The sequence below is a fragment of the Falco punctatus genome, assembly GCF_963210335.1.
Source record: "Falco punctatus genome assembly, chromosome: 4".
NCBI lineage: Eukaryota > Metazoa > Chordata > Aves > Falconiformes > Falconidae > Falco > Falco punctatus.
Genome location: NC_137583.1, coordinates 84,816,063 through 84,842,732, shown reverse-complemented (window position 1 = coordinate 84,842,732; position 26,670 = coordinate 84,816,063). Strand labels below are relative to the sequence as shown.

The following is a 26,670-nucleotide window of genomic DNA, read 5'->3' as shown; positions in this document are numbered from 1 at the left end:
GCTTTCTGGTGGTTTCTACCTTAACAATCAGCATTGGTTTCAGATGATTCCAATACTTCCACCTTCAACATATGACAGAGTAGAAGCATGCCTGATTCTTCTTCAATTGATGCAGCTACTCGTGCTTGGGTCAGCCATTACCCTGGAAACAGGGCATCTTGCACTAACAAATGGCTACAGAGGTTGCAAAGCAAAGAATACTCAAAGGTCAAATTTAGACAGGTATTTAGGCTACAAGCTGCTCCTAGGCTTCCCTTTAAAATATCTGGATGTCTGGAACCTAAAACTACTGGTGGATCATGGTTCCCCCTCTCATTTAGTCTTATGGTAGTATACCCAGTGAAGTAAGGGTCACTCCCGTGGTGCACTAAGTACCCTTCAGTCTTTCTTATTCAATACTGGATGCACAAGCTCAACACTAAAAAGGTAAAGGCTATTAAGAGTGTTCACAAAATGGTTATTACAATACTGCACAGCCACCAGTTGGGAACACTTCCATTTTGGCAGGTAATACGGAATGTAAACTAGTAGGTGGCATAACCTGAAAGAGCTACAATCTGATTGATAAGACAGCCCCAGAAAAGTAGAATAGGATGTAACACATGAGCTGAGTGAATGGCATGAGGATGCGAGCGTTGTGTTCATTTTTGGAAATCAGTGGGATCGGGCATTTAGCTTGGGTGATGACTAGTTGCAGAATAAGCAAAAGGAAACAATATAGAGATAAGCAAACAACAGCAAGAAGGATGACAGTAGAAAATTCTGACTAAAAACCTGCGAACACCTTAAAAAAACTATAATGTGATTTTCGTACTAATCACAGAACTAATTGCCACATTAATTGATGTCAATGGCACTGATCATGGTCTTAGGGAAGAGATCAATCCTATATACCTTACCAGATCAGGAACAAAGTATACACCCGGCTGTGGGACTAACCTGGAGTGTTTTGAATTTGCACTACACAAAAATTTGAGTTAACTTGTTCACTCACATGGACAGAGGAATAAGATGAGAGATCAGATTTCTTTGGCTCTGCTGGCAAGCTATGAATATAAGTCTTATATATTAAATAAGGAAATATATTTTATGTACAGAGAGAGAAAGAAAAGAAAAAGAAAATGTAAGGAGAAACAGAAAGAAAGAAGCAGAAAGAGAAAGAAAAGAAAGAAAATAAGCTCTCTTAATTATTTCAATTAGCTTTTACTCCACCCCAATATTTTTAATCTTTATTTCTGGGTTGCATTTCTGTATGTATATAAAACAGAACAGCTTTACTGCCTGCATTTATTCTGATCCAGCATTGTTGGTCTCTCATTTTGTTAACTTACGCCCTTTTTTCTTTCCTTTGCTCAACTTCTGACTTAGAATTTTACTTACTTTCTCTCTCTTTAGTTATTAATCCATACTTTATTCCAAATTAGAAGTTAGTTAGGACCTAGTTCCTCAAAGCAGTTAAAATCTGGCTTTTACATCTCTCAAGCAGCTCACTACAACCCAATCTTGGGCAGAAGGGCTGGAGATAATTAAGAAATATAATTAAAGTTTTAATAGATTGATGCTAAATTTTCACAGCATATATGTGCCCCCCAGCACTCAAAGTCATTTGAAGCTACATTTAGTGTGCATTTTGACTGTTTAAGTAAACATCTATCTTTACATGGAAATTCTGATAACAGGTTTCACAACAGCGTGAATTTACTGCAGTTTTAAACCCTCCATTTTAGACCTAGATTTTACATTTTTATTTACTTAACTACGTGCAATCGAATGAACTTTCCATTCCAGTACTGAAGGAGTTCACAACACCCACATGCAACAGACAGGTGAGGGGGAAAAAAAAAGTTCATACAATCAAGGGATATAAGCACACATATAAAAAACATTTGTAGCTTCAATTTAATTAGATGGTAGAAAATCCCTGTTGGCAAACCGTAAAGAGTAACACTAGCTGTATGCCAACAAAAGGCTACACTTTTCTTTTGGGTTGCAATACTATAAAATCATCTTGTATAAATACCAGAAAATGCCAAAGTGCTTAAAGAAAACATTGAAAGTGCAAAAGTTATGGGAATGCCCCTGGAAATTTCAGTCTCCTGGCAAAGTGATTTGTCTAAACCAATGGCAGTTTAGAAATGCCACATTGTGGCTGTCCTAACTATTATGGTTATAATTGATGTTACGTATTACCTTTTAAATTAGTGCAAATACAAGTCTAGATACACATATGCTGGAAAGGATCTTTCCAACAGAGTTTGAACAAGGGCTGTTACCTTTTTGCTAACAAGCAAGCAAGTCAAGCAGTGCTGTAGAAAACAAGCAAAAGCCTTTAAAATAAGAAGTATGGATGTCCCTTTGGAGTTTGCCCAACACTTAGATTCCAGTTTTGCATTCCCTGTATCCTCAAGTGGCTAGTACAGCTAATGGGAAGCTTGGAGCACAGGAGGAAAGCAGGACTAGGCTCAATCACAGCTATGGGTTTTTTTTTCAGGCTGAGTTTCCAAAGCTTTGTGGTTTTGGCTGGGCTGGAAATATCAGGCTTCCTTGTAATATTTTAGTCTTTCCATTGCCTTCCACAAATGAAACCAGGAAGGCAAAATGTGAGTAGATTGGTTTAAAAAGAAATGTCGCCAAGTTTTTTCAAACTGCTAAGTGATTCTGAGTCCAAATCTTGTTTGAGGTTAGAGCAAAAGTTCAGGCTCCTGCTAACTCTATCAATAAGGTCTATGTTTCTGTGGCCTCACCTAAAATGATTCTCAGCTGCATCTGTTGAAGAATATTTCAAATAATGAAGTTTGAAATACAATAAAACAGTATTTCTAAAATGAGTGCTTAAAACAAAGCCTGAACCTTCACAGTGCTGATAATAACCACTTATAAAAAGTAGTTTTCCTCACAGTCCTGAAATCTGGAGACACAAAGTATTTGAAATTAGTTTTAGGACAACACTAATTTTAAAAATTATAACAGCCAGGTTGAAAATATATAACTAACTTGCCACTGGACAAACACTCAGAGATTCAGTATGAATCTCTTTTACCAGAATCTTAGGAAACGTTCCCAAACTTGGGAACAACAGGAGACATCCATATTCAGCTTCTCAAATCAACAGAGCTCTTTGGCAGAGAGTAGAGAATCATTAGCTTTTTTCCCTGGTCCCAAAAAGCCATGACAGTTCATGCTCAGTAAGTTGCAAAGTACTGAGTCTTCAAGGGGACTCGGGTAAGGAGATGCTACTGCTGAAACCCCTCTACACTGCTCACTTTGCGTCTGGGTATGTCAATACTAAAACCAGAGAGATTCAGAGAATGTCAGTCCCATGAACTGTCAATTCTCAACCCAAACCAGTGACAGTCAAGCCATAATCAAGAAAGCCAGGCAGCCTACACGAAAACATGGAATAATAAAGTTTGAAGCAAGGAGGTGACAAAGACAGTGCCCGCCCTTCAGTTTCTGCGGACACAGCTGGTTTAATGATTAACCTGCATTAACTAACAGAACGGTAAATTCCTCTCTCACAAGCACCGATTTTCACCTTCCTGATGGTGCTGTACTTACATGAGTTCACTGTCAAAAAAAACCAACAAAAAAACCCCCAAACACACTACCACCACCACCAAAAGCCCCAAACAAACAAACAAAGAGCTGATGTATGTCCACAACAGAGCTTTCTGCTTTCTGCGGCAGTAACTTGCTTAAGTGGCAGCCAAACAGTATGAGCTTTGACGTGGTCAAAATCTCTCTTAAAGGCAAAAGCTAAATGGTAGAGACATAATGTAAATCCCTTTAGAGAATCTACACTAAACATAACCTTTCTTTAGGTTTGTTGTTGGGGGTTTTTTAGTGTTAATGTGGTAGCTTGACACATTCTTAGGAAAGCTATAATGAAGATAAATACTGAGCAGGTTCTTCCACTTTTGCAAGACATAACACCTATTATAAAATGCTACCCAAAATAATGATTTTTTTTGAGAAAATTCTTTAAGAGCATTGTGATGGTGTCAACTTCACTTGCAAAATAGTCACTTTAAGAAGGCTGGTTTGCTCTCCACAGGTTACATTAACTTTCCAGTTGTTCTTCAGGGCCCAGTTCTCCTTAGACAGAGTAACTCCCAAACTATTCTGCACTCTGAGTACTCTGGAACTCTGCATCCTTCTCTCAGCTGGAGATCTTTCTCTTAGCACAGAAAAAAAGACCAAAAAAATTATGTGGCATTTTACATGCTATAATTAGAATATAATTTCACTTTTGCTTGTCTTTTTCTAGAAGCCATATAATTACAGTAAGCAGGGAATTGCAAAAAAAATGAACTTTTGTGAAGTAAAAAAGGAAGATTTTTTGACCAACTGTCTATTTTTTCACTTTCCTCTTAAATTCAGCCTGAAAAGCAAGCAAGAGAAGGAAATGATAAACAAATCTAGGTGTGGACTAGTCAAAGGGAAAATATGTGCCACATTAAGAGATATCTCAGCCAGCTCAGAATGAACTGACAGATTTGCAGGGCTCAATGCAACATTACGCAGCTCTGTCTACGTCTAGAAATGTATACAGTCCTCTAGCAGCTCTAGCAGCGCTCTGCCCTGGAAAAGGAGACAGACCTCTCAACAGGCCTCGTCAGTGTGAGCAAGAACGCCACGCTGAGATGGCAACACTGTTCTGGGAACAGTCAGCTCAGAACCCTTTGCAGCGTAGCACCAGATGCTGACCCATCAATACCGCTTTTACAGTTAAATAGCAGAAGTGACTCCATCTTTTGGAAGAACACTCCCTTCTCTTCTGGGAGACATTGCAAAAAAGTTTTCCAAAAGCCTCTTCTTGCTGTTTGAAATGTTTTGCAACATCTTTCACTCAACGGCACTTCTCATGAGGGCAAGTTTGGGTACCGGACACCCACAGCAGGCACACAAGCAGGCTGAAAGAGAACCATGGTGGGGACAGGAACATGTACATTGGACTTGGAGGAAACAAGGAGTAAAGATAAATCCTTAGGAAGCCAATGCAATGCACCGGGGAAGGAAGCAAGCTACAGGGCAGTGTGGAAAAAGGGGAGCGCAGATCTCAAGGGAATAAAAGTGCCAACACTCACCGCCGGTTCAGCTGCTCCATTTGCTGGATGGATCCAGACCTGTGGATCCCATCTGGCGTTGCTGCGGCTGTGGGGCGTTGCCACGTGGTGGTTCGGTTGACGTGATCAACGTAGAATACCCTCCCGTGGCTGTCTATCCGAGCTTCCCAATCTAGGGTTGGGGAAAAAAAAAAAAAAAGGGTGATGCTGTCAGTGTGAAGCCTTCCAGAAAGCCTAAATGTGGGAGATGTATATACACACACACACATGTATACGCAGACAGGGTATATACACATGAGAGATACTATATATGTCTACATGCGTGCAATATATATTATGTGTATATATTTGAAGTATACATTCAAATGTGTATATATACTATGTGCTTGTCTATATGCAGATATATGCATATATATAAACGTTTCACACACAGCACATACGTAGCCTATGGAATTCACTACCATAGACCATGAAAAACGAGTGACTTAGTGGCTACAGTTTTTAAAGGGCTGGATAATTTTACAGTTAGTAATCCTAGTTGGCTGCATTAATTGCAGGTTGGGGTAGCCACTTAGAAGCGACCCTTAGTAGAAAAGGATTACATCTGAGCTGATATGCCAAATGACATGTTTTCTTTTTTGTTATGTTTCAGAAAAAACATGTTTCATTTCTCTCTTTTTTATAAAGTGGCTTCGAAGGATACCATACAGCAATTAAAGGCTCCCCTGAAAACTGATCACAGCCTGATTGGACATATACCTAGAAATCTCTCTAAACAGATAAGTATCATAAATCTATTGCTCTAATGAATGCCAACTAGGCTAAAGTTTGCAGCGTAATACTAAGCCTTCCATCATTATTGTTTCCTGCTAATGTTTATGTTGTCCCAGGACCGAAAGCTAGAAGTAATTTGGTATATAATGGCTTGTGGAAAATGGTAATGTTGGTAAAAAAAAGTGTTTGGAACAGGAGAAATTCAGAAGTGAGTTAGCTAGCAAAGCCACATATCAAATTGGTTGGAATGTATGGAGTAGTGATATAAATTACGCTTGCTAGCTTCATATTTCTAGATCTGTCAGCTGATGACGTATCTATGTATATATATGCACATACTTCCTACACGTGTTTATATACAAACCTCACTCACATTCACACACAAATGTACATATGGTGATTACCTTTGGGGGCAAACACTTCCTTGTATTCTCTTATTCTTACTGTGATACCCTCCGCCCTGATGAGTCCACTCCATCTATGGCTTTCTATGATCAAATTCCGGATCAGCTACTTTATTTATCTCCTACTCTCTAAGAGTAGGACTGAAGTTGTACCTCTTCTTGCTATACCTGGAAACCTACGCTTTATGAACAGTTCCCACCCCCTGAATGCTGACCCTGGCTAAACTCAGTTCCCATACCTGGGTTGGGCCAGCCAAGTGTAGGCTCTCTGAAGTCTATGGCTGGCTGTCCCTTACACATTAATTCCACAAACCTCAAAAGACAGGCACTGGAAGTCCTTGGAGGAATTTTCTCTAAGATTCCAAAACAACAAGAGACATGTGCACACACGTTATTTACTTCAAAACTGACTCTAAGTACCTCAGTCCTTATAGACACAAAGCCTACAGAGTGTCTCTCACGGCGAACATCAACTATGCAATTTTAAAGAGCACTCTCCCTTCCTCCCACCAGGTAAAGTTTCCCAAGGATGTTGTAGCTATTTCAAGAACAAGATCACAGCTTTGGGGAAACAACGTCTAAAACATAAGACAGTGAAAAATAGCACATCAAGTACAACAGATGCACATTGAAGGAAATGAGACTGACACATACGGCAGGCTGAAGGCCAGAGTCTTGCTGAGCACGCTGCCACTGGTGGCAGGCGCACCACCGTGGGTGGGGAATGGTCCTTCTGGAGCTATGCATTATCTGCAATATCCTCAAGGAAATAATCTTGGCCAGATTCAAGGTGACAGGATGTACCTTAACATCATGAAGATCTTAGTTTTCCTTGTTGTTGTCTGGCAAGGGACAAACCCTAGTCCTCACCTCATGCTATCATGGTATACACGTAACAAGTTGAGAACAGTAAGGGTCGATGGATAATTAGAAGCTTGTAGGAAATGCTGTAAATCCACACCCTAAGGCAGCCTACAGAAGACACCAACTGGTCATATTGGTCTGATCATCAAGCCTGCTGATGGACACTTAGCAAGAATACTACTACCCGATTACACAGTCAAACAAGGGCTTCTCACAACCCAGCCCTGTGCTCTAGAGGCTATGTTGCAGTGTCTCTAATTAAATGCAACTTCTGAAGCATAATACTTAGAAATCTAGGAGCAACGAAACTTGTCCAGAGCTTGGGAGGTCACAGTGAAAACATCAAGTCAGGATCACATAGACTGAATTGCAGCTTCAGGAAGGCTATGTCTATTGGAGGTATGAGACAGTCAGCAGCAGTATGTACAGACATGAACTACACCTGTCTGGGAGCGCTACTTTATTAATTGCTTTACGGGTATATACACCTGAAACCATGGGCTGACACTTGCATCGGCATGCTAAAATATTAGGAACTGTGTGTCACATGGCTTGTGAGAAACCTGCAGCAGCACTGCTCCTCACAACAGCATTCCTAATCAGCTAAATAACTTCTTTTGGTCTCCTGGGAAGGCTGTCAGAGGGTGGCAGGTGCCGATACTTTTGTTGTACACAGGTGGCAGGTGCACTTCCCGCTTTCCCACAAGACAACCTGTAAGTCACACAAGTCACTGAAGCTGCAGATGATACCAGATTTGTGGACAGATGGATGGGTACCTGCACAGAGAGACGAACAGGCTGACGGGTGAACTAACAGACAGAACTCTGCTTCTGAGCTGTGCTCAAGTCCCTTCACACTACTTCAGGGGCACAGGTGATCTAGGAAGCAGCCATACCTCCTCCGGGTCTTTTGTCAGTTTTTCTGTGACTAGAACAGAGACTAACCTCCACCTAACTAACTTTCACAGTAAGAGCATGTTGGAGCTCTTGGGTGGGGTGGGACAGTGCTGGTTCTGTTCTGCAGTAATCCCTCTTCATCAGCTGAGTCATATTTCGCAGCAGCCTCTGAAACTGCTCTGGTTTATACCAGAAGATGCAACTTTTTCTGGCAGGACCATAAACTTGGCAGGGCAAAGCAAATACGCTGCCTTTCCCTTTCCGAGCTCAGTCACACCTTCAGCAAAGAGCAGCTCTGAACTGGGCACATGTATTTTTCTTGCCTTCAGTTCTGTAGGGTTTCCAGCAGTGCTGGCAAACATATGCATAATAAGAGGTGACTATCAATGCTGTCACGAGGCTGTACAAACTCTGCAAATCTTCTGTCAATCTTGTATAGGCCTTAACCTTCAGACTGGTCATTATGGCATTCCTACATCAATAATGCATCTGTTCTACCTTACTGAAATAACACTGTCTGAAATTAAATTTCCTCCCTGAGACCAACTGTTGTGGGGTTACCACAAAACAAAGTTATTCAGAAAACCGTGCAAAACAGAAGAAGACTGTCCATGATTCTCCATGACCGAAGTCAAACCGGTCAATACTGAATTTGCAGCACTGGAAAAATATCTTCAGCTGTACTTATGGACAGAAGCTAATGTTCCATATGAGAAGTAAGCCAGGTTTGCTCATATAACTCAAGTTTAAAATATAAAGTTTCTTTCTTTCACGTGATTGGAGATCTATTTATCTAGGATGAAGAGGCATTAAAGACACTGAGACAGTCACAGTGAATGCTAGAAGAAGAAACATTTATAGATTAAGGCTATAGTTTTCATTTTGAAGTGTCCTTAAAATTTCATGAAGAATTTTTGGAAACAGGCTTTCTAGGTGATATTATCCAATTCAACATTTTTGCCCTCCAAATTAACTTAGTACAGTCTGTTCCTATTAAGGCCAATATATTTAAGCCCACAATGTCAGCCTTTATTGTTAAAATTACGTTATATGCAAATGCTAAAATAAAATCCTACAGAGGGATTGTACTGTATTATCACACATGCATTTCATGGCCTTAAACCCTGTTGTGAAAGCAATTGTGAAAACCAATGGTAGAAATACTTGCCTTTTAAGGATAATTCTAAGGAAGAGGAAAAATGTATTCAGTTGGTGATGGAAGAACATGGAATAGATTCACAGTATGTTTTGTTTACCTGAGGTGGCATCCGTGTCCTATCATTAGGTCACCTAATGGGGAATATGCCCTATTTGCGGAGTGTTGAGGTAAGAGTGGAAGGAAGAGCAGTATTTGCCTGTTACAGAGGTAACTGTTCCCATTTCATCATTCACTAGCAAGCCACAGTGGGACTCTACTAAGACTTAAATGGGCTAAAGGCATTTGAATCATTCATGCTACTGTGCAGCTGACGCCAGCATTGCGGCTATTTTTGGCTTAGGGAATACCGACAGCGTGGTTGGTAAATGATGAATTATTTGTCTAGGACACCACAGGCCAAGTAAGTGTGTCCCCTTATTGTGCTTGGAAGAAAATAGAGTGCTCTGTTTATATGCCTGGCTGTTCTTCTGAGGCGCTGCGCATTTTAGGTTGTTAAATCCTGTGCTGAAGTTGACAGGTGACCAGCAGCACGTTGCAGGGCATAGAGTGCGCTCTGCTGGGCTCTTAACGCCAATGCAAAAAGTGGGGTAATCCAGGAATACACAAGGGAAAGGCTACAAAGACAAGTGAAAACATCTCCAGCAGTTGGTTCGGTGGTAACAATCCCATATTATCAGCCTGCTAACAGATCACGCTACTCAAGACCGTCTCACTTCTATCCAATGCACCTGCAGACACCATTAAAGTCCAAAATGAACATAAAATTCACTGATTATCAAATCCAAAGACAGGACAACGAGACCACTCTACATGAGCTGCCTTTTCCCAGCTTCTGCTGGTTTTGCTGAGATTTGGATCTGTCTGTCCCAGGAGCATCCTGACTGTGGAAGGGTTTCTGCTGGACCTGCAAGCAGAGCTGACAGACCACAGGAACAACCACCCCAAACCATCTTTGAAGCTGGTTATAGAAATGTTATAGAAAAATCAGAGCACTTTGCTGATACACCACCCAGAAAGCTTTACAGGAAGGCTTCTGGAACATCTGACAGACACCCACTCATCTGAGTCTAAACACACTGACTGGAAACAGGGAAATATTACTATTTTCATTTCATGGTAGCTAAGGAAGAAGACTGACCAAGGCAGATCAAGTGTATGGAGTTTGTCCAAAATAACATGACAACACTTGAAGTCCGGATCAAATAAGGGAAACAAAAGGGCATATTGCTTGGATCCTGGAGAATGTATATACAGAGCAGATGGGGTTATTTAGAAAGACATACTGACCTCTACACTGTTTGAGTTAACAGGAAAAGCTGAAAAACGCAATAAATTAAAAAACTAAAGCTTACTTGGTGGAAGAGGCTCATCGATAGTTGGGTAGTGATGATGGTCAGGCCTCAGAGAAGGAAGTTGGCTGACTGGCTGAGAATTATGGAGTAAAGGACAATCACCTACGGACAAGATATTCAAGACATTGACAGTCATTCACGGTTTTTACAATGTGGTTCAAAAAATGTGCTACTGTAAAACAAGTGATTATTTTTTAAATAGGTTAGCCTGGTGTACGAGCAGCTCTGGTTATTCCTACTTTCAAGCACTATTTTAATAACAACTCATATGCCAAAGAATTATTAAAATAATGCAGTCGAGGCTCTGATCTCAGGTTTGAGTCAATGCTAAACTATTATGGGCCAGATTCTGGACTCATAGACACACAAGTGTAAGCGAGAGAAGAATCAGGCTTGATCTCTGAGAAATACTGTGCACGTACAACCAAACTCAAGCTTCTGCAGAAACTGGCAGGAAAATGCAAAATCCTGGTTCCAACTTTTAATTCATCCCAGCAGTGAAATACGAGGCTAAAAGCTGCCTTGGATCTTTCTATGCTTTTCCAAAAGATCGATGGCTGTGTAAGTGGACTGGAAGGGCAGGATTTTGCAGTCCCCACAAAGCAGAAGGTCATCCCCTTCTATAGGTATTTTTCAAAATTCAAAGAATCTATCTTGAATGGAAGGAGGAAGAATGAGAGAAGGACCAGAAACAGGGAGGAGACAGGTGGTAGAAGTGGTAGAAGAGGAGACAAAAGATAGTGAGACATAGTCAGGATCCGAGATAAAGAAGGAAGACCTGAGATACAGAAGAGGGAAAGAAGAAGATAGAGGGACACACAGTAGACAGTGCAGAAGAAGTTTTTAAACACTAACATTGTACATATGTCTATATAGCCAAATATGAAATAAGTTAAATCTAAGCAAATGTCCAAAGTCATGTTCTGTTGAAAGGAATGAATAACTACAGATCCAGTCAATGCTTACAGAATCCTTTAAGAAACTAAGAAGTTATAGTAGGGATGAGAAAGCATTCCTTATCTTAGACTTAACTGTGAGAACAAGGAACCTGCACATTAAAACTTCACAGGTTCTAGAATTAAGATCCCTTCTTGGTCTGACCTCAAAATCTTAGAAACCAGGGCTATTTATCCTACTAACAGACACGTTTTCATATTGTGTGGTAACAGTTTTTCACTATAACCTTCAGCTCCTGGTGGGCCTGTTAATCCAGATACAATCTGAATTGCATAAATATAACATTTACATGCATCAGAAAGATGCAGCTTAGGGAAAAAATATATTTAGCATTTCCAGTATCACCAGAACCATTCAGCTAAGCCAAACTCATTGTGTGCTGGCTGGTTTAGCTGTCTTTAATGTCAGAATCTTAATAGCCTACAATAACCTTTTGTAAAAAGTCCAAACATATACCTATCAGATGTAAAAAAAATTTACCAAAAAATATGTTTTTTCTTTAAACAACTGACAGCTCGAAGGCAGAAGCCAATTTTGTATAAAACTGTAAAAAACCCTCACACCATCCAGAAGCGAGAAAAATTGCTCAGACAAAAATACTCCCTCTTCTAGGTGCTCTGATGATACCGTATGGCCTGTTAAATGTCTTCATTAAACACTTGTGTATAGGCGTATCTCCCAGTTGCCTCTGCTGCGTGTTTTGAACAGACAGCAGAGTTATGTAAGTTATTACTCAGTGCTAAAAGTCCATCTCTCATAGCCTTGAAAACTACGCTGTTACTACAGGTGTTGTAGCACCAACTACCACATCATCCATCTGCGTTTCTTTACTTACCTCACCATAATTGACTCTCCCCTAGTCAAGATAGTTACGCCAAGCCAGCGGAAGCATGGTAGTATCAGTCACCTGGAGCGGATGGAGGTGACCACATCTACTGTATTTGTAAGAGCTGCCAAATCAGGATGCAACGTGCACATTTCCTGAAGCACCCCCGGTGGTATCAAGAGCGCTAAGAGCCGGGCTGCCCTTCAGACATACTCTCTCTCTCAGTTAATCACAGCAAAGCCACCATTAGCACTGCAGTGCCCTTTATACAGGCTCAAGGGGCACAATCTTGGAGCTGTACTGAATCCATATGCAGAAGACACCCTCTCCCCCCACATCCCCTCTCAAAAATACACACAGTCTGAAATAACCATCATGTCTGTAAGCATGGTCATGCACACACACACGCGCGTTCATGCCCCCTTAGGTATACTTGAACATAAATGCTGTCCACACACAAAGACCCTTGTCTGGAAGGAAGGAAATTGGGTTCTATACCTCTGTGTACTTCTGAGAATTTAATTCTTTGGGCTGGATTCTGCTCTGCAGAGCGAATAATTGCCTAGGCTCAACTGCTGACAAAATCTTTACACAGTCCAGTGTGTAAAGCCACCCTTACACCTTTCTTTCTGCTGGGGTAGGGTCTGTGGCAGTGGAAGGTGGGGGTAAATAAATTGGCAATAGAGAAGGAAAGGGTAGAAGGATGCTTCAGTTGGGGTTTCCCAGTGACCCCTAAATACGCTATCCTTCTGCTGCCATTTTAATTTAGTGTCACTTACAGTGGGGGACAGATGACTTAGGATTTGGAGATGCAAAGACTACCTCTTGACCTTGCTGCATACTCCTTAGCTGCTGCTGAGGCCTTTACTTCTTCAGCTGGAGAAAAATGACACACTAGCTGAAGAAAAGATGAGTGATCAAACCCACTCTTCATGCAACTCCATAAGACATAAAATGAGTTACCAAAGGGAGGAATTTAACGTAATGGTTTGGATGGATTGGGAAAAAACAGTACCTAAATAATAAAGGTTAAAAATTACTTTCTTTAGTATGCTTTATCTCTAAAGAAGGATAAGGAGATGAGAATTTTGTTCAATATAATTCTGTTTTCAAAGTACCTAAGCAAAAAAATAATCTCCATTGAGTTGCCCTACGGTCTGTGAAATCTGAGGTGGAGTTGTTTGATACCTGGGGAACTGGAACAAACAGGGCTAGAGAACTGGGTTTTTAAGAGACAAATATTTGCATTTCTCCACGCTTATGACTGTGCATGGCTACTAATCATAAACAGAAACTGGTCCAGCTCTTTAGCTGGTGTAAATCAGCATATCTGCCCTTTGACAAGCACAAGCTGTTCCTCTCACTGACTATCAGAGACATGGCAGCACATCAGATATGTGAAATGGAACAATCCCAGGAAATAAGGAATGAGTTGGTGGATGTGATAATGCTGATCTGCCACATAACTACAGTAGCTAATCTTGATTTTATAATGATGCACGTGTATCTACAGGAATCCATATATACAGATCCCGATCTGATTTATTCGGTTTTGCTGGGATTTTTCAGAACAGGCTCAATTATCCAACCCTCCCTGATATCTGGCCCAGCTCACAGCCCCCAAATTTGTACGAAATAAACCGTGAGCTATCTGAAACCTCGATTATCTGATGCCTTCTGCGACATCCAGATAATCAGGGTTGCTCAGCGCATCGATTCTCAGGATCTAACCTTCTCTTCTGCTGCTTGGACCTGCTATTGGGGTGTCTAGACTCTCTGTGGCTCTTTGTGGGTTCCCACCATGAGCTACTAGTTCATCTGGCCACTGGGAGGAGCCATCCACTTGCTCCCTGTCCAGCTCAGGGCTCTGTACTGAATCTGGCACTGACTCAAAAGCACTGTTCTCATCATCATCATCATCCTGTGAGGAAAAGACCGTGCTCTCAGAAATCTTTGCACTGTCGACGGAGGAAAAGCGGGTATGGCTGGAGAAGCGATTGTTACTGTCGTAACAGGAGGTGCTGTAGCAAGAAGTGCTGTGGCAGGAGGTACTGTAGCAGGAAGTGCTGTAGCAGGAGGGGCTGTAGCAAGAGGTGTCGCACGCCTCACATTCATTGTCACCGTTGGGCCTGGAGCTCGACTCGCTCTCGCTTCCTGTCCTGGGGTGTTCCCCATCCAACAGCCCATCATTTAAGTCAGAAAGTTGCTCATCCAAGGTCCCAGGAGGCACCGTGCTCTGGCTGAAGTTCTCTTCAGCCTCATTTTCCAGAGCAGGCTCTGCTGCCACTGTCTTGCTCTCACTGACCACCTCCTTCTCCAGTGCCTCCTTGACTGTAGACTCCTCATCATTCTCCCCACCATTGCCACCATCTTGCTCGTCTTCCCCATCACTGCTCATCTGGGCTGAGGGCAGGCTGTGGAGCAGGTTGTGGATCCGTATGTAGTGTGTGCGAGGGGTCTCTGGCTCACCACAAGCTGAAGCTATGACTGTCTCAAGTTCAGACACAGGCAGGGAGCACGGCCTGTTTTTCCTCTTTGCTGTGGTCCTCAGTTGCAGCCTGTTGTCTTCCTCCTCCTGGGCTGAAGCCCCTTCTTCTTCCTGACTCTTCTCTAGGTCCTTGCCAGCATGCACATCTGCACTCACCTCATCAATATCTAACGTTTCTATGCTGGTCAAGACACCACCTTCTCCCTGAGTACCAGAATTGACTTTGTTATTTTCCCTAACTTCAGTCTCAGGAGGAGACATGCAAGCCAGCAGAGCCAGCTGCTCCGTGAGGTCCGTAGCACTCAAAGGCGGCAGCACTTCTCCTGGGATGGATTCCAAGGGCTCAGGAACTGGCACCGCATCAACCTCCCCATCTCCTGCTAGCTCTTCATTTAAGCTGTTCTGGTTGACTTCCCCAGGTGGTTTGACAGCCCCTGGGCTATCAACACTGTTCACACTGTATCCATTTAGCTGTTCTGGAGCTGTACTTTCTGAGGTCACTGTGTTGATGCATGGAGGCTCACCGAGGCTTTCCTCTGTGGGGTTGTTCACAGGGCTTTCCTGGAGGTCAGCTGGCTCAGGATCTGCACTAATGGAGACCTCTTCATCATCTGTATGAGACAGGAAAAGAAATTACTTACTCCTTCAACAAGAAGTGTTGACTGAACCGGAGGTTTGGCTGTGAGGGCATAGGCATCCACAGCAATCTGAGAAACTTAAAAGCATAAATGACAGTGTGAAATGTCTGGGCACCTGAGCAACTATCAAAAAAATGCCGATTTTTTTTTTTTTTTTTTGGCTAGGCAGTGTTTGTACAGTGGGTTTAACAGGGCTTACCCATAGTGGTAACCTGTATGCAGCACCCTGCGTCCCTGCAACATAACCTCAAGGTAACACCTTCTTGGAACTCCTCTTTGACCCAAACTGGCATTGAAAGGAATATCGTGGGAATGACAAGGAAGTCTTCCCTGAGGTTTTAATGACATTTTTCTTGTCATGCTGAAGCTGACAGGACTCCACAACAGATAACTTAAAAAACTTTTTTCACACCCCTGAAAGGCATACACTTTCCCCAAAACATTCTTTGATGTGATCCTCATCTGTACCGCCACATCCCAGATGCCAGATAACCTAGGCTCTTTCATGCCATCCAAATAGTAAAAAGACAGAAGTCAGGGTTTTCCAGCAAGGGGAAGTTCACAGTTTCCAAATACTAATGCAGCTGCTGCTGGCTTGACAAAGTGTACCTAAGAGGACGCTACCACACAGAGGCAAAGAGTCCCTGAGTAACACTGCTGAGACACTGACATGAAAACCAAGGTTCAAACTTACAGCATCATGACAGTGACTTTCTAATAACTACAAGAGAATGTCAATCTAAACCAAACCAAAAGGGAGGGAAGGAGGGGAACACTGAGTATTTTTTGGTTTACTTTTTTCATTAAAAATAATCAAAATGAGAAAGTTTCCAATCATCTCTGCTATTACATTCTCCATTTTTACTTATGAAGTGCTCCAATGCAGATGACTACAAATAACAGCCCATCTAGCACCTCCCCAGGACAGGCGATAAGAGAAGCAAACGAGACTTTAGTTTTCCACCTCTTCTCTCATGATGTAGCAGAGTACCTGAAGCAGCCAAGAACAGGGGGATATAACACTCCAGTAGCTCTAAGCTAAGGGGAAACAGGGAAGAAGTTGTGACTCACGATGCATCCTGTGACAGGGGGCTTTATGCACTTTCCTTTGCTCATGACTGTACCTAAAGTCCCAGAGCAGCCAGGGATGAATTCAGATTTCTGAGGAGAAAACACGCAAAACAAAACAAAACAAAAAAAAAAAAAGAAAAAAAAAAGAAAAAAGAGATCTAGATAAATGATGGGTTAAGACTGAGAATTACCTGGATGGATGGATGAAGTTATCTCAAATCGGAACTGCAGCTGGCCACTGACATGGTCTGTAGGAAGTCTGCGACCCAGAGTGTAGCTTACAACCCTGTCCCTGAAAGAAAACAAGTATTGTCACAATAGACTATAACCTACCCAACGTCTACTGTGCATAGATCAAGCTGCTGTGTCCTACAGAAATACAAAATAGTTTTCAAAGTCTATTCAACCCAGCCATGAGGGCATGTTGACTTGCATACGAGAGAACGAATGACAGAGGAGAGGACAATGTCTTCAATTACAATGGAATAGCTGAGTCAGTGAATAAGACAGGCTTCTGGGATACACAAGCACATATGTATATATATAGAAAGAGAACGGTGGGAATGGAACTTCTGCAGTATGGGTATGAAAATATTGACATGGGAAGCGAACAACTCCCACTTCATCTATTGTAACAAGACTTCACTTCCTGTTGATCTGACCATATCTACCCTTCTGCAGAACCTCACATTTCTGAATTTCCTTCCCTTCACCATCTGCATAAAATTCAGCTTTCCTGTCCTGTACAGGCCAGTCCCCGCTTACCACCTTCTCTTTTGAAACTGGCTGAATGACTGCTCTTCATCTCTTTCCACCCCTCTTACCTCTATGAAGCTGAAATATCAGGAGAACACCTTCCTGACAAGGTTGATCAATGTCTCCATTCTGTCCTTGTGCAGGTCCCTCCCTTTGCCACACTTCATCCACCCCTCAGAACAGAATGAAACTACAGAAGAGATTAACTTCCCAGCTGCCCAAAATGAGGCTGAATCAATGTTTGCAAAGCATTTTTTGAGCGTAAAGGCTTCACTGAATAGTAATATTTATACACCTTTTGAAGAAACATAGTTTACTTCCAGTTGGGCCCAATGTATTTGCTAGGATAGTTTCACATGCATCAGAAACTCATATAAATGAGACTATCTCAGGATTTGCGTATGATCTTTCTAAATTTGTGTGTATACTTCTCATTGAGCTTGCCTGAGATTTAAAAGCCACTATGGTATCAAACTAAGCCAGATCTAGGTTCAGGTTGGAAGCACTGCTCTTGGCAAAGCGTATCCTTAGATAGCAGTGTTTACAATAAGGAAGTAAAATAGGAAGATATGATCAGAAGACGATGAGAAATCTTCTTATACAGGGGGAAGCCAATGATATCAGTTATAGGGTTCTACCTTCCCCAAGCTGTTCTCTTCCATCTGGTTTCTAAAAAGCTACTCTATCTTCTCAACTTTGAGAAACAGGGAGGCAGCTTAGTCCCTTCTGGTAGATTCAGCTGTCAATATCACAGCCAGTTTCTGAAACAGCTGTTAGAAAACACTTCCAACAAGTTCAGCTTCCTGCTGTTCTGCTGAATTGAGATCCAATTTTCAGAAATGCCTGCTTGGAAACTGCATTGTGTATGTCCTCCTCAGGACACGACTCTTTCTCTCCCTGGTCCTCAAGGTCTGAACCTTAGAACTTCAGAGCCAACTGTTTGGCTTTGTCTGAATACTATCCATCGCCCTCAAACTGGTTTGTGTTACTTTGGCAGCGTACACCTTCCCAGGACTTCCATGCAAAGGGGAAGCAGGGCAGGGCTTGTGAGCTCAAGTGAACTAGTTATTCCTTGGCAGCAGGGTAGGGTCAGAAAGATTTAGTTACAAAATGCCATGTGGGTTTTTGTAAATAATATTTCCACTGCCCAGAAATTAAAGGGGGGAGGAACAGATCTGGCATGATTTTAGCCCATAGGTAATTCCAATTCCCTGAAACATGAATACAGCCTGTTGATAACATTAAGGGAATATTCAAATTGAAAATATTGCACTCTCCAGATTCACAGCCATGATACACAAAACAGTCTTCTTTCCTAAATGCCAGCTCTCACTTTACAAAATGAAATGGAGAGGGTTATAGAGGGAATTCTTTCTCTGGCCCATAACCCTATAAATTCTAATTAAGAACAACATAATTCATCAGACAAGTGTCAGTTTAATAACTCCCCCTCAACATCATTATATCACTATAATGATATATCACCAGGGACTTCAAAACAGCATCACACTCATTAAGTAACAGAAAATAGCATAAGCAGCACATTTACCCTATGGCATGTCTTTCCAAGAGGCGTTGAACCGGCATAGAGAGTTTTCCCAGGAAACGCTTGATGATAGGTCGGCTCTTTGCAAATTTGTCTTTAACTTCTATTTCCAGGACATCCGTGGGCAGGGAGACAAAGCTGAATTGCTGCAATAAATGAAGAGCACAGAACATGAAGCTGGTGGCTGGGCCACAACTCCACACAGTTGCTATTGGCTCTTTGACCCGTGTTTTTCACAGGACAGAAACAGCCCTTGGACCCTGAGGCACAGGCCTGCAAAATAAAAGGAGCTTGGCCTTAAAGTAGGCGGTGAAAGCACCCTATAGGGACTGTGTAATGCTGCAGAGTCAGGCTTAGGGAATGCATGAATTTCATTTATTCACGTCATGGTAGCATCCAAACACTCTAAATGAGGCTTGCAGATTGTAGGGACAGTACACTTACAGAAATGTAATGAACTCTGCCCTAGCAATGAACATTGATCTAAATGTAATTGCATAGATTTTGGGTTTTGGTTTTATTCTCCCCCCCCCCCCCCCCCCCCCCCGCCCCCCCCCCCAGTTCTAAAACTTTAAATAGCTGCCTGTAAGTACATCCGAACTGGCAGCCTGAAGAGATTGAAGAGATGTTTAGTCAGCATTTCCCTCCAAGTAAAATTAGACCTCTTCAAATCTGACTTTCTATTAGTGGTACTTCAGCTGTGAGGCGCACCTCAGTGGCTGAGAAGTGAGGAGCTAGTGAGGTGAAGGACACATCATATCACAATTTTCAGATACGTCTTGGAATCCCTCCCTCTCTTGTTCATCCTCGCTCCAACTTAAAAAGGAAAAGCTCTGAAAATACTGTTTCTCTGATTAGTCTCCTAAGCTGGTTCACACCATGGTCCCACAAAGAGCTAAGTCAGAAGGTAAGCCATGGCACAGGCTACTAGAACAAACAATACTGGGGAAGATCAGAATGGCACCATCTAAAGACGCTGTCACCCAATGCTTTCAAACAGGTGATGACCACCTCAGCTGGTCTGGTCTTAAGAACATCTATTTTTACTTGTAGGTAATGTTTCAATTAGCAGGCAAATCTGAGGGAGGAACAAGGGGGGGTGATGTTTTAGGCTGTAGGACTGAGGAAGTCCATGTGTACAGCTTCCAAGCATGGGGACGTCAGGGAACCTGGAGGGTTGGGATCTCCCCATAGGGAAAGTAAAGCTCTATTTCAGAATAATAGTGAAAAGCAAATCTGTTCGATAACTTGGCCTTGCTTGCTCCTAGACAGCCTTAATTCAGTACAGAATCGGAGTGGTGATGCAGGTCACAATCATTTCCCCAAACAGATCTGCTGTTACCAGAACATCAGCAGTCAAAAACCCCACACCGCTGCTGTGGTGCACCACAGTAGGAAAACGGTAAGCCTTCTGTTCACCTAACTGAAAGGTCAGTATTGACCTGGAAGACAACTTCTGTAGTAAGTGAATACTGAGATGGATAAAAGGATTTTCTAGCTTTCCTGCTGCCAAAAATAACCTCCACAACAGAACCATGCTCTGGGTTATCAAGGCTATCGAGGCCTGGAGTTAAGACCTAATTTTCTTGCTCTATTGAACCATGTATCTAATTTTCAGAAATGCTTAGTTCAAACAGCTTCAAGTGAAACCAATATGAGTGGGATATTCGGTTAATCAGGCCCTGCAAAAAGGAAAATAATCAGAGAAATACAATTCAAATAACAGCTAAAGTGTTATTTTCTTCTCATTTCCTGCCGCATTTTTGCAACAGGTTACCAAAGAAGATTAATCCAACAAAGAGGAGAACGTTAATTCCCCACATATATTGAAAGATGCCTTGTAAAACCAAGTTGGTTTACCATTTCAGTTTCACCTGCTAAAAACCTGGGGTAAGTGCACTTCATGACACTTAAAAGGAAAGCAGAAGAAGGGAATTAACTTTTAATTGAATGAGGTTATTGTAACACACAGCAATTTGCCATTTAATGAACACTCTGTTATTATGCTGTTAACACCTATATTGTGAAAATGTCTCTGTGGGTTACAGCATGCATACACACGTGTTCCACTTAGGAATATGAGTGGAAAATAAAATGTAGGTTAATGATCTGTACCTTCCTATGTTATAAATATTTTGTCACGGGGTACAAACTCTGAGGCAAATCAGAATCTGCATGGACATATGTTTCCATAATATCAGGCAGCACCAAGCCTGACAGTTCCTTCCTTGCAAAAGAAACACATTGGCATTTTCCAGAGTAATTATCAGCACCTGAGCAGACAGTATGGAGCAAGGTGGGTTGGAATTTACCAAAGGAAACATTCTTTTTTCCTTGAACAGCTGTGCCTCTCAGACATACAAAAGCCAGGACATTCTGGTCAATTTGTTAAATCAAATCGTGTTCTGATTTCATCACCTGCCAACCATGTTGCATCTGGGGATACATGAGACTGTTCTGAGACCAGCTGCTGGTCCATGATCACAGTTCCCAAATGCTTCTTCTAGGAGAAAGTTCTGATGCATAAAACCAGCAGCACCTTAGAAATACAGTTAAGCCTTTAAGAACAGAAGCATCCAGTGGAGAAGCTCTAAGGCTTTGCCATTTGGAAAAAACTGCAGTATGATACCAAATGTGAACTCAGTGAAATGGGTTTGGAGACAGCTTGTAAAGTAGTGATAATTCAGTTTTCCGTTACCCAAGCACTTGTTCCTGCTGTCACTCTCATCTAGTTTAATACTTAATAGACAAGACTTTTCTAAGGCAGTCCCTGACTGTGGATGCCTCAGGCTCAGGCCATCCACACTGGAAAGCCCAAAGGAATCCTCGTTTGCAGAACGCACGCGCCTCTGGCCCTTTGAAAAATGGATCCCAGCAAACACCTAGGTTTAAGAACTCAGAAACTTACAAATGCATTTTTAAAAATCACCAATCACTTTTGAAAACATGTAGGTTCTTGTGATAGTTAAAAATGGGACTGTCTTCTTTGGATGTGGATGCAAATCACCTTCACATCCTACTTTCTCTCTCTTCCTTCACCTTCCTTTCTGACAAGTGCCAGCCCCGGTAGTTTAGCCACAAAACATCAGCCACATTTACACCGTTCAAAGCCTTGTCCTTTACTATTCCTACCTGTATGGAAGAGAAAGGACCCTGCGTTTCATGGTCTTCTCCAATATAACTAACATAACACAGTAGTAACATATTACTGCTACAATAAGTTACATCTTTGCCTTACCTCATATTTGCTAATTGTCACACAGCAACAGCCACTTTGTGAAAATGACAACACCAACTTCATAGTTGTGTTGTTTGTGGGTTTTTTTTGTTTGTTTGTTTTTGGTTTGTTTTTTTTTTTTTTAAAAAGACACCAATTATAAATTCTGCAGTACCCTTGGGTTCACACTCAGTGACGTTGTGGTTAATAATTCATCCCAAGGCGGTGTGAGAAAAGGCGGCTACAAGATCATAACAAAGTTAAAAATCGACTCTTCAGGACCAGGGAAATTGAATGTGGCTTTTTACCTGTGCCTACAAACTACACCACTGATAACCCAAAGTGCTCCATTTTAAGAATGTCTGCTGCCATTTTTTCATGTAATTACAATTTTTATGAAAGTCTTATGTTATTTGGACTTTGTTCTTATTATCACAATTCTTAGTGTAACAGAACTAACTCAGAAATTAAGCTTTCACATTAAAAACAAGTATAACGTTCATGGTTGCAGAGAAAAATGAAAATACAAAATCTTGAGTACAAAGAGCCTGAATATATTACTTTTAAAAGACTTCTGACTTTTCTGACAGTCACTCCTTGAAGGCAGTTTCTTTTATGTTTTGCAGTAGCACTGGCTACTATGCATTTTGTTTCACAATCTAAGACAGCAGTCTTTAAGCTGTACATATTCATTGGGACCACAGCTCATTTTGTGGGCTTGTTCATCAGCTAGGTGTTGGTGGGGTTTTTTTCCCCACAAAAATTTAAGCTCCCGGAATCACAACCAGCAGTGCAAACACTGCAAGACTGGTCAAGAACTTCATGAAACCTGCTGGAAACTAAAGACACTAAGGTTTACACTGAGACTAGCTGTAGAAGGGTGTACTGAGGTTTACATAAATGGGCTTTTTTCACAGCTGAAGAACAAAGTAAAAATATAATTTCTGGTAGTTTTAAAATTCTGATGTTCTGATTCAAAAATTTTAGCCTTTACAGGTGGCCAGAGGTCCACCAAACATGACAATGGTTGCATGGGTGTTTGTGACTGTCTGAGGCTTTCTTTGCACTTGAATACAAAAACTCCAGTGTCACGGATTTCAACATAGGTGTAAACTCACCTAGCACAACACTATAGTTTCAAGGCTAAAGCCCCACCCAAGGAGAAGACTTTAGTGACTGATTATGCAGGTATTTGGGTAACAGCAGAAAATGGAACACCTGAGAAGAACAACTGACAAAAAATTTAAGTGATGGTGTGCTGGTTTTGGCTGGGATAGAGTTAATTTTCTTCACAGTAGCTAGTGTGGGCCTGTGTTTTGGATTTGGGCTGGAAACACTGTCGGTAACACAGGGAAGTTTTCCTTACTGCTGAGCAGCGCTTACACAGAGCCAAGGGCTGTTCTGTTTCCAACAGTACCCCACCAGCGAGAGGCTGGGGGGCACAAGAAGCTGGGAGGGGACACAGCCAGGACAGCTGACGCCAACTCACCAAAGAGATATTCTGAGCCATATGATGTCTGCTTAGCATATAAAGCTGGGGCAAGAAGGATGTTTGGAGACATTCAGAGTGATGGTGTTTTGTCTTCCCAAGTAACTGTTCTGTGCGATGCAGCCCGGCTTTCCTGGGGATGGCGGAGCCGCTGCCTGCCCGTGGAAGCGGTGAATGAATGCCTGGTTTGGCTTTGCTTGCGTGTGCAGCTTCTGCTTTACCTATTAAACTGCCTTTATCTCAGCCCATGAGTTTTCTCACTTTTACTTTCCCCATTCTCTCCCCCACCCCACTGGGGTGGTGGGGTGTGAGTAAGTGGCTGTGTGGTGCTTAGTTGCCAGCTGAGGTTAAACCACAACAGATAGCTAGAACTTGATGTTTTTACTCGACCCCTAACCAAAATTCAAGTAAAATGCATTATATAAAATGTGAGGGAAAACTCTTGCAAGATACCACTGGACCTAAAATTTACCTATGATCTACAGCAGTCAGTGGGTGAATGGATAACAAACAAGAAGTTATTGTTTGTTCTCCGATTAGCTCAAATCAGTAATTAACTACAATGTTGCATTAGTCACAGTGCATTACCCTGCATATCACATCAACTATTGCTTGGTACCAAATGACTCTCAGAACTTGAGATGATACAGGACACAGCACACTCCACAGAGGAAATGGCAGACTGCCTCAACAAAACTGCCAAGGAATTACCATTAGGAACAACTTGTTTCTCACAGGGTGCCTGGCCCTAGAAACAGTCTCGGACCCCATCTTGTCCATGTAGTCTGTCAGCTGGACCCTTGTCTGAGCCTTACCAGCTGGGAATGAGAGGGTTCTTCTTTATAGGTTAGATGTAGATGAGTGGAGATGACAGACACCCTTACAGTGAGGAGCACCACTGGAAGGATGAGGTGGTCAACCAGCAGCCCCTGTGTCTGGTCTGGAAGAATCCCAGGCTGGAAAACCTCCAAAGATGGGGGCTTTGGAAGAACATGCAGGGAAGCTCTGAGTGCTGAGCTCCAGAGGGGAAGACCTTTTTATTTTCCTCTAGAAATGTATTAGGACTGTTACAAGAAATGGTTATCTGTCAGGTATATGCCTAAAAGGAACCTACACACGGAAAGGCTGAACAAAAGAAATGATTGAAGATTCCTGGTATACTGTGGAAAAATAGCATGTCATGAGCAGCAGTATGGAGGCCTTATGGAGACTGATGTTTCCTGATCCCTGGAATACACTGGCCATGTCTGCATTAGGCAGACGTGTGGTACAATGTGAGCCGTTCTGGAGAGCAAAGCAGCTGGTGTTGTGCACCTGGTTACCACAACCAGACATGTTGCAAGGGTTTTACCATGAAGTTGACTCCAGGATGGTGCTCTGGGTTGAACTCCCATTATTGTCTGAAATGTGTTAGCTGCACTCCTGAAGCACATCCCTTGGCTTACTTTCCGCCAACAGTAATTCAGTTCACAGACTTTAAGACGGCTGAGCAGTGCCTTTAGTGGGGAGATCATGCTTTGAAACTGCTCTCATGAACAAAACACAAATACTATTGTACATGGACCCATTGAATCATTAAGAACCCTGACCTACAGAACATTAGTAACTGTGTTATTCTCCTAGGGCCTTCTTCAATTAAACTTCAAACTGAAAGAAGGTAGATCTAGATTAGATATAAGGAAGAAATTCTTTAGTCAGGGTGGCAAGACACTGGCACAGGTTGCCCAGAGAAGCTGTGGATGCCCCATCCCTGGACATGTTCAAGGCCAGGTTGGATGGGCTTGGAGCAACCTGGGCTAGTAGAAGGTGTCCCTGCCCATGGCAGGGCGTTGGAAATGGTTGATCTTCGAGGTCCCTTCTAACCAAAACCATCTGGGGATTCTACGATTAATTCCTTTTTAGGGTGCTCTTGCATTCCTCTGGAATTGTGATGGCTAGGACTCTTGCCCTAGAAAGAAAGCCATTGCATCTCTCTATTCCCCCCACTTCTTTAGCCATTTCTCAGTATCTGTCCCAACTTATTAGAGTGGCAGGAGATCCAATGATTGCTTTGTTCCTACACATTCAATGAAAAGTGGCAGCAGGATAGGAGGGAGAGACCCTATTAATTCCTCACTAAAAGAAAAGCTGCAGCATTATAGCACATCTTACTAGACACTGGAGAAACGATACCAGGCACAGCCTTAAAATGCCCCAGCCAAAGGAAAAGCTTTAGTTGATATTTTCTCAGGCACCAAAAATCAACACACCATAATTCATGATTTCCATAGAAATACAGAGATGGGAGGGAGTGGGGAGAGCGTAAGTGACATGACAGAGAGAACCACATCAATGTATTAAGTCTACCTGGGCTAAGCAGTGGCTCTGATCAGCAGTAAGTCATTAGGATTCTCCTCTCATTTACACAGATTTTACACAGCCACCTGCTGCAGATTCACTCTCACAGCGACACAAATCAGAATCAAAGCTACCTAGAATCAGCTTACGCACTCATACTCCTACAGCATCTCAGTGACCTGAATGTAACTCTGATTTTACATTACTGCTACCACCTTCAAAAGCAAGACCTGAAAACACTGTAGTAAACACCAACTGGAGGAGTTTCAGACAGTAATCTACTTTTCAGTGCCTATTTGTTTCCAGACCCAACAATGGTCTTACAGACACGGATGACTAATTTTCTTCATGTAAACAGACCCTGTGGGGGTTTAAGGCGTGACTTACATGGTCAGGAATGAAGGCACAAGCTACCGCTGACCTGGCCGAATACATCTGTATCCATTTATAAGATAACAGAATCCATCTCCAGAGCTTGAGAATCATTTTCATAGAAAGCCAGCTAATGATGATGATTAATCCCTGTGTTTTATTTTTACCAATATTATTTGCATCCCTGAATATAAATAGTTCACAGTGAATAGCTCTCAATAACGCTATCAAGGAAGTTGTTGAAGTGAACAGGGTATGTCCATTAGCACCAATTAGACAAGCTAAGTGCGAGTCAAGTTGTTTAAAAACAGTCAATGTAACAACCGGTGAAAGGTAGATAAATTAATACATTGGTGACAGGAAGAATTAGGCTCTTGATTTGGAGTTGAATAAGCAATAGAATTAAAAATAAAATTTATTTGTGATATCCATCATGTCACAGGGATGATACATGCAG

The 26,670-nt window shown here is 42.1% G+C and overlaps 1 protein-coding gene across 1 annotated transcript in view; it reads right to left on the bottom strand.

Annotated features, from left to right (window-relative positions):
* The window catches only part of HECW1 (HECT, C2 and WW domain containing E3 ubiquitin protein ligase 1), a 281,613-nt gene that overhangs the window by 68,993 nt on the left and 185,950 nt on the right, over nt 1-26,670 (bottom strand). Inside the window, exons 8-12 of the mRNA XM_080386066.1 lie at nt 18,802-18,944; nt 16,688-16,788; nt 14,031-15,398; nt 10,517-10,618; nt 5,088-5,238 (exon numbers count right to left, since the gene is read on the bottom strand). Of these exons, the coding sequence (XP_080242192.1) occupies nt 5,088-5,238; nt 10,517-10,618; nt 14,031-15,398; nt 16,688-16,788; nt 18,802-18,944 (1,865 nt within the window). The remainder of the gene's footprint in view (nt 1-5,087; nt 5,239-10,516; nt 10,619-14,030; nt 15,399-16,687; nt 16,789-18,801; nt 18,945-26,670) is intronic.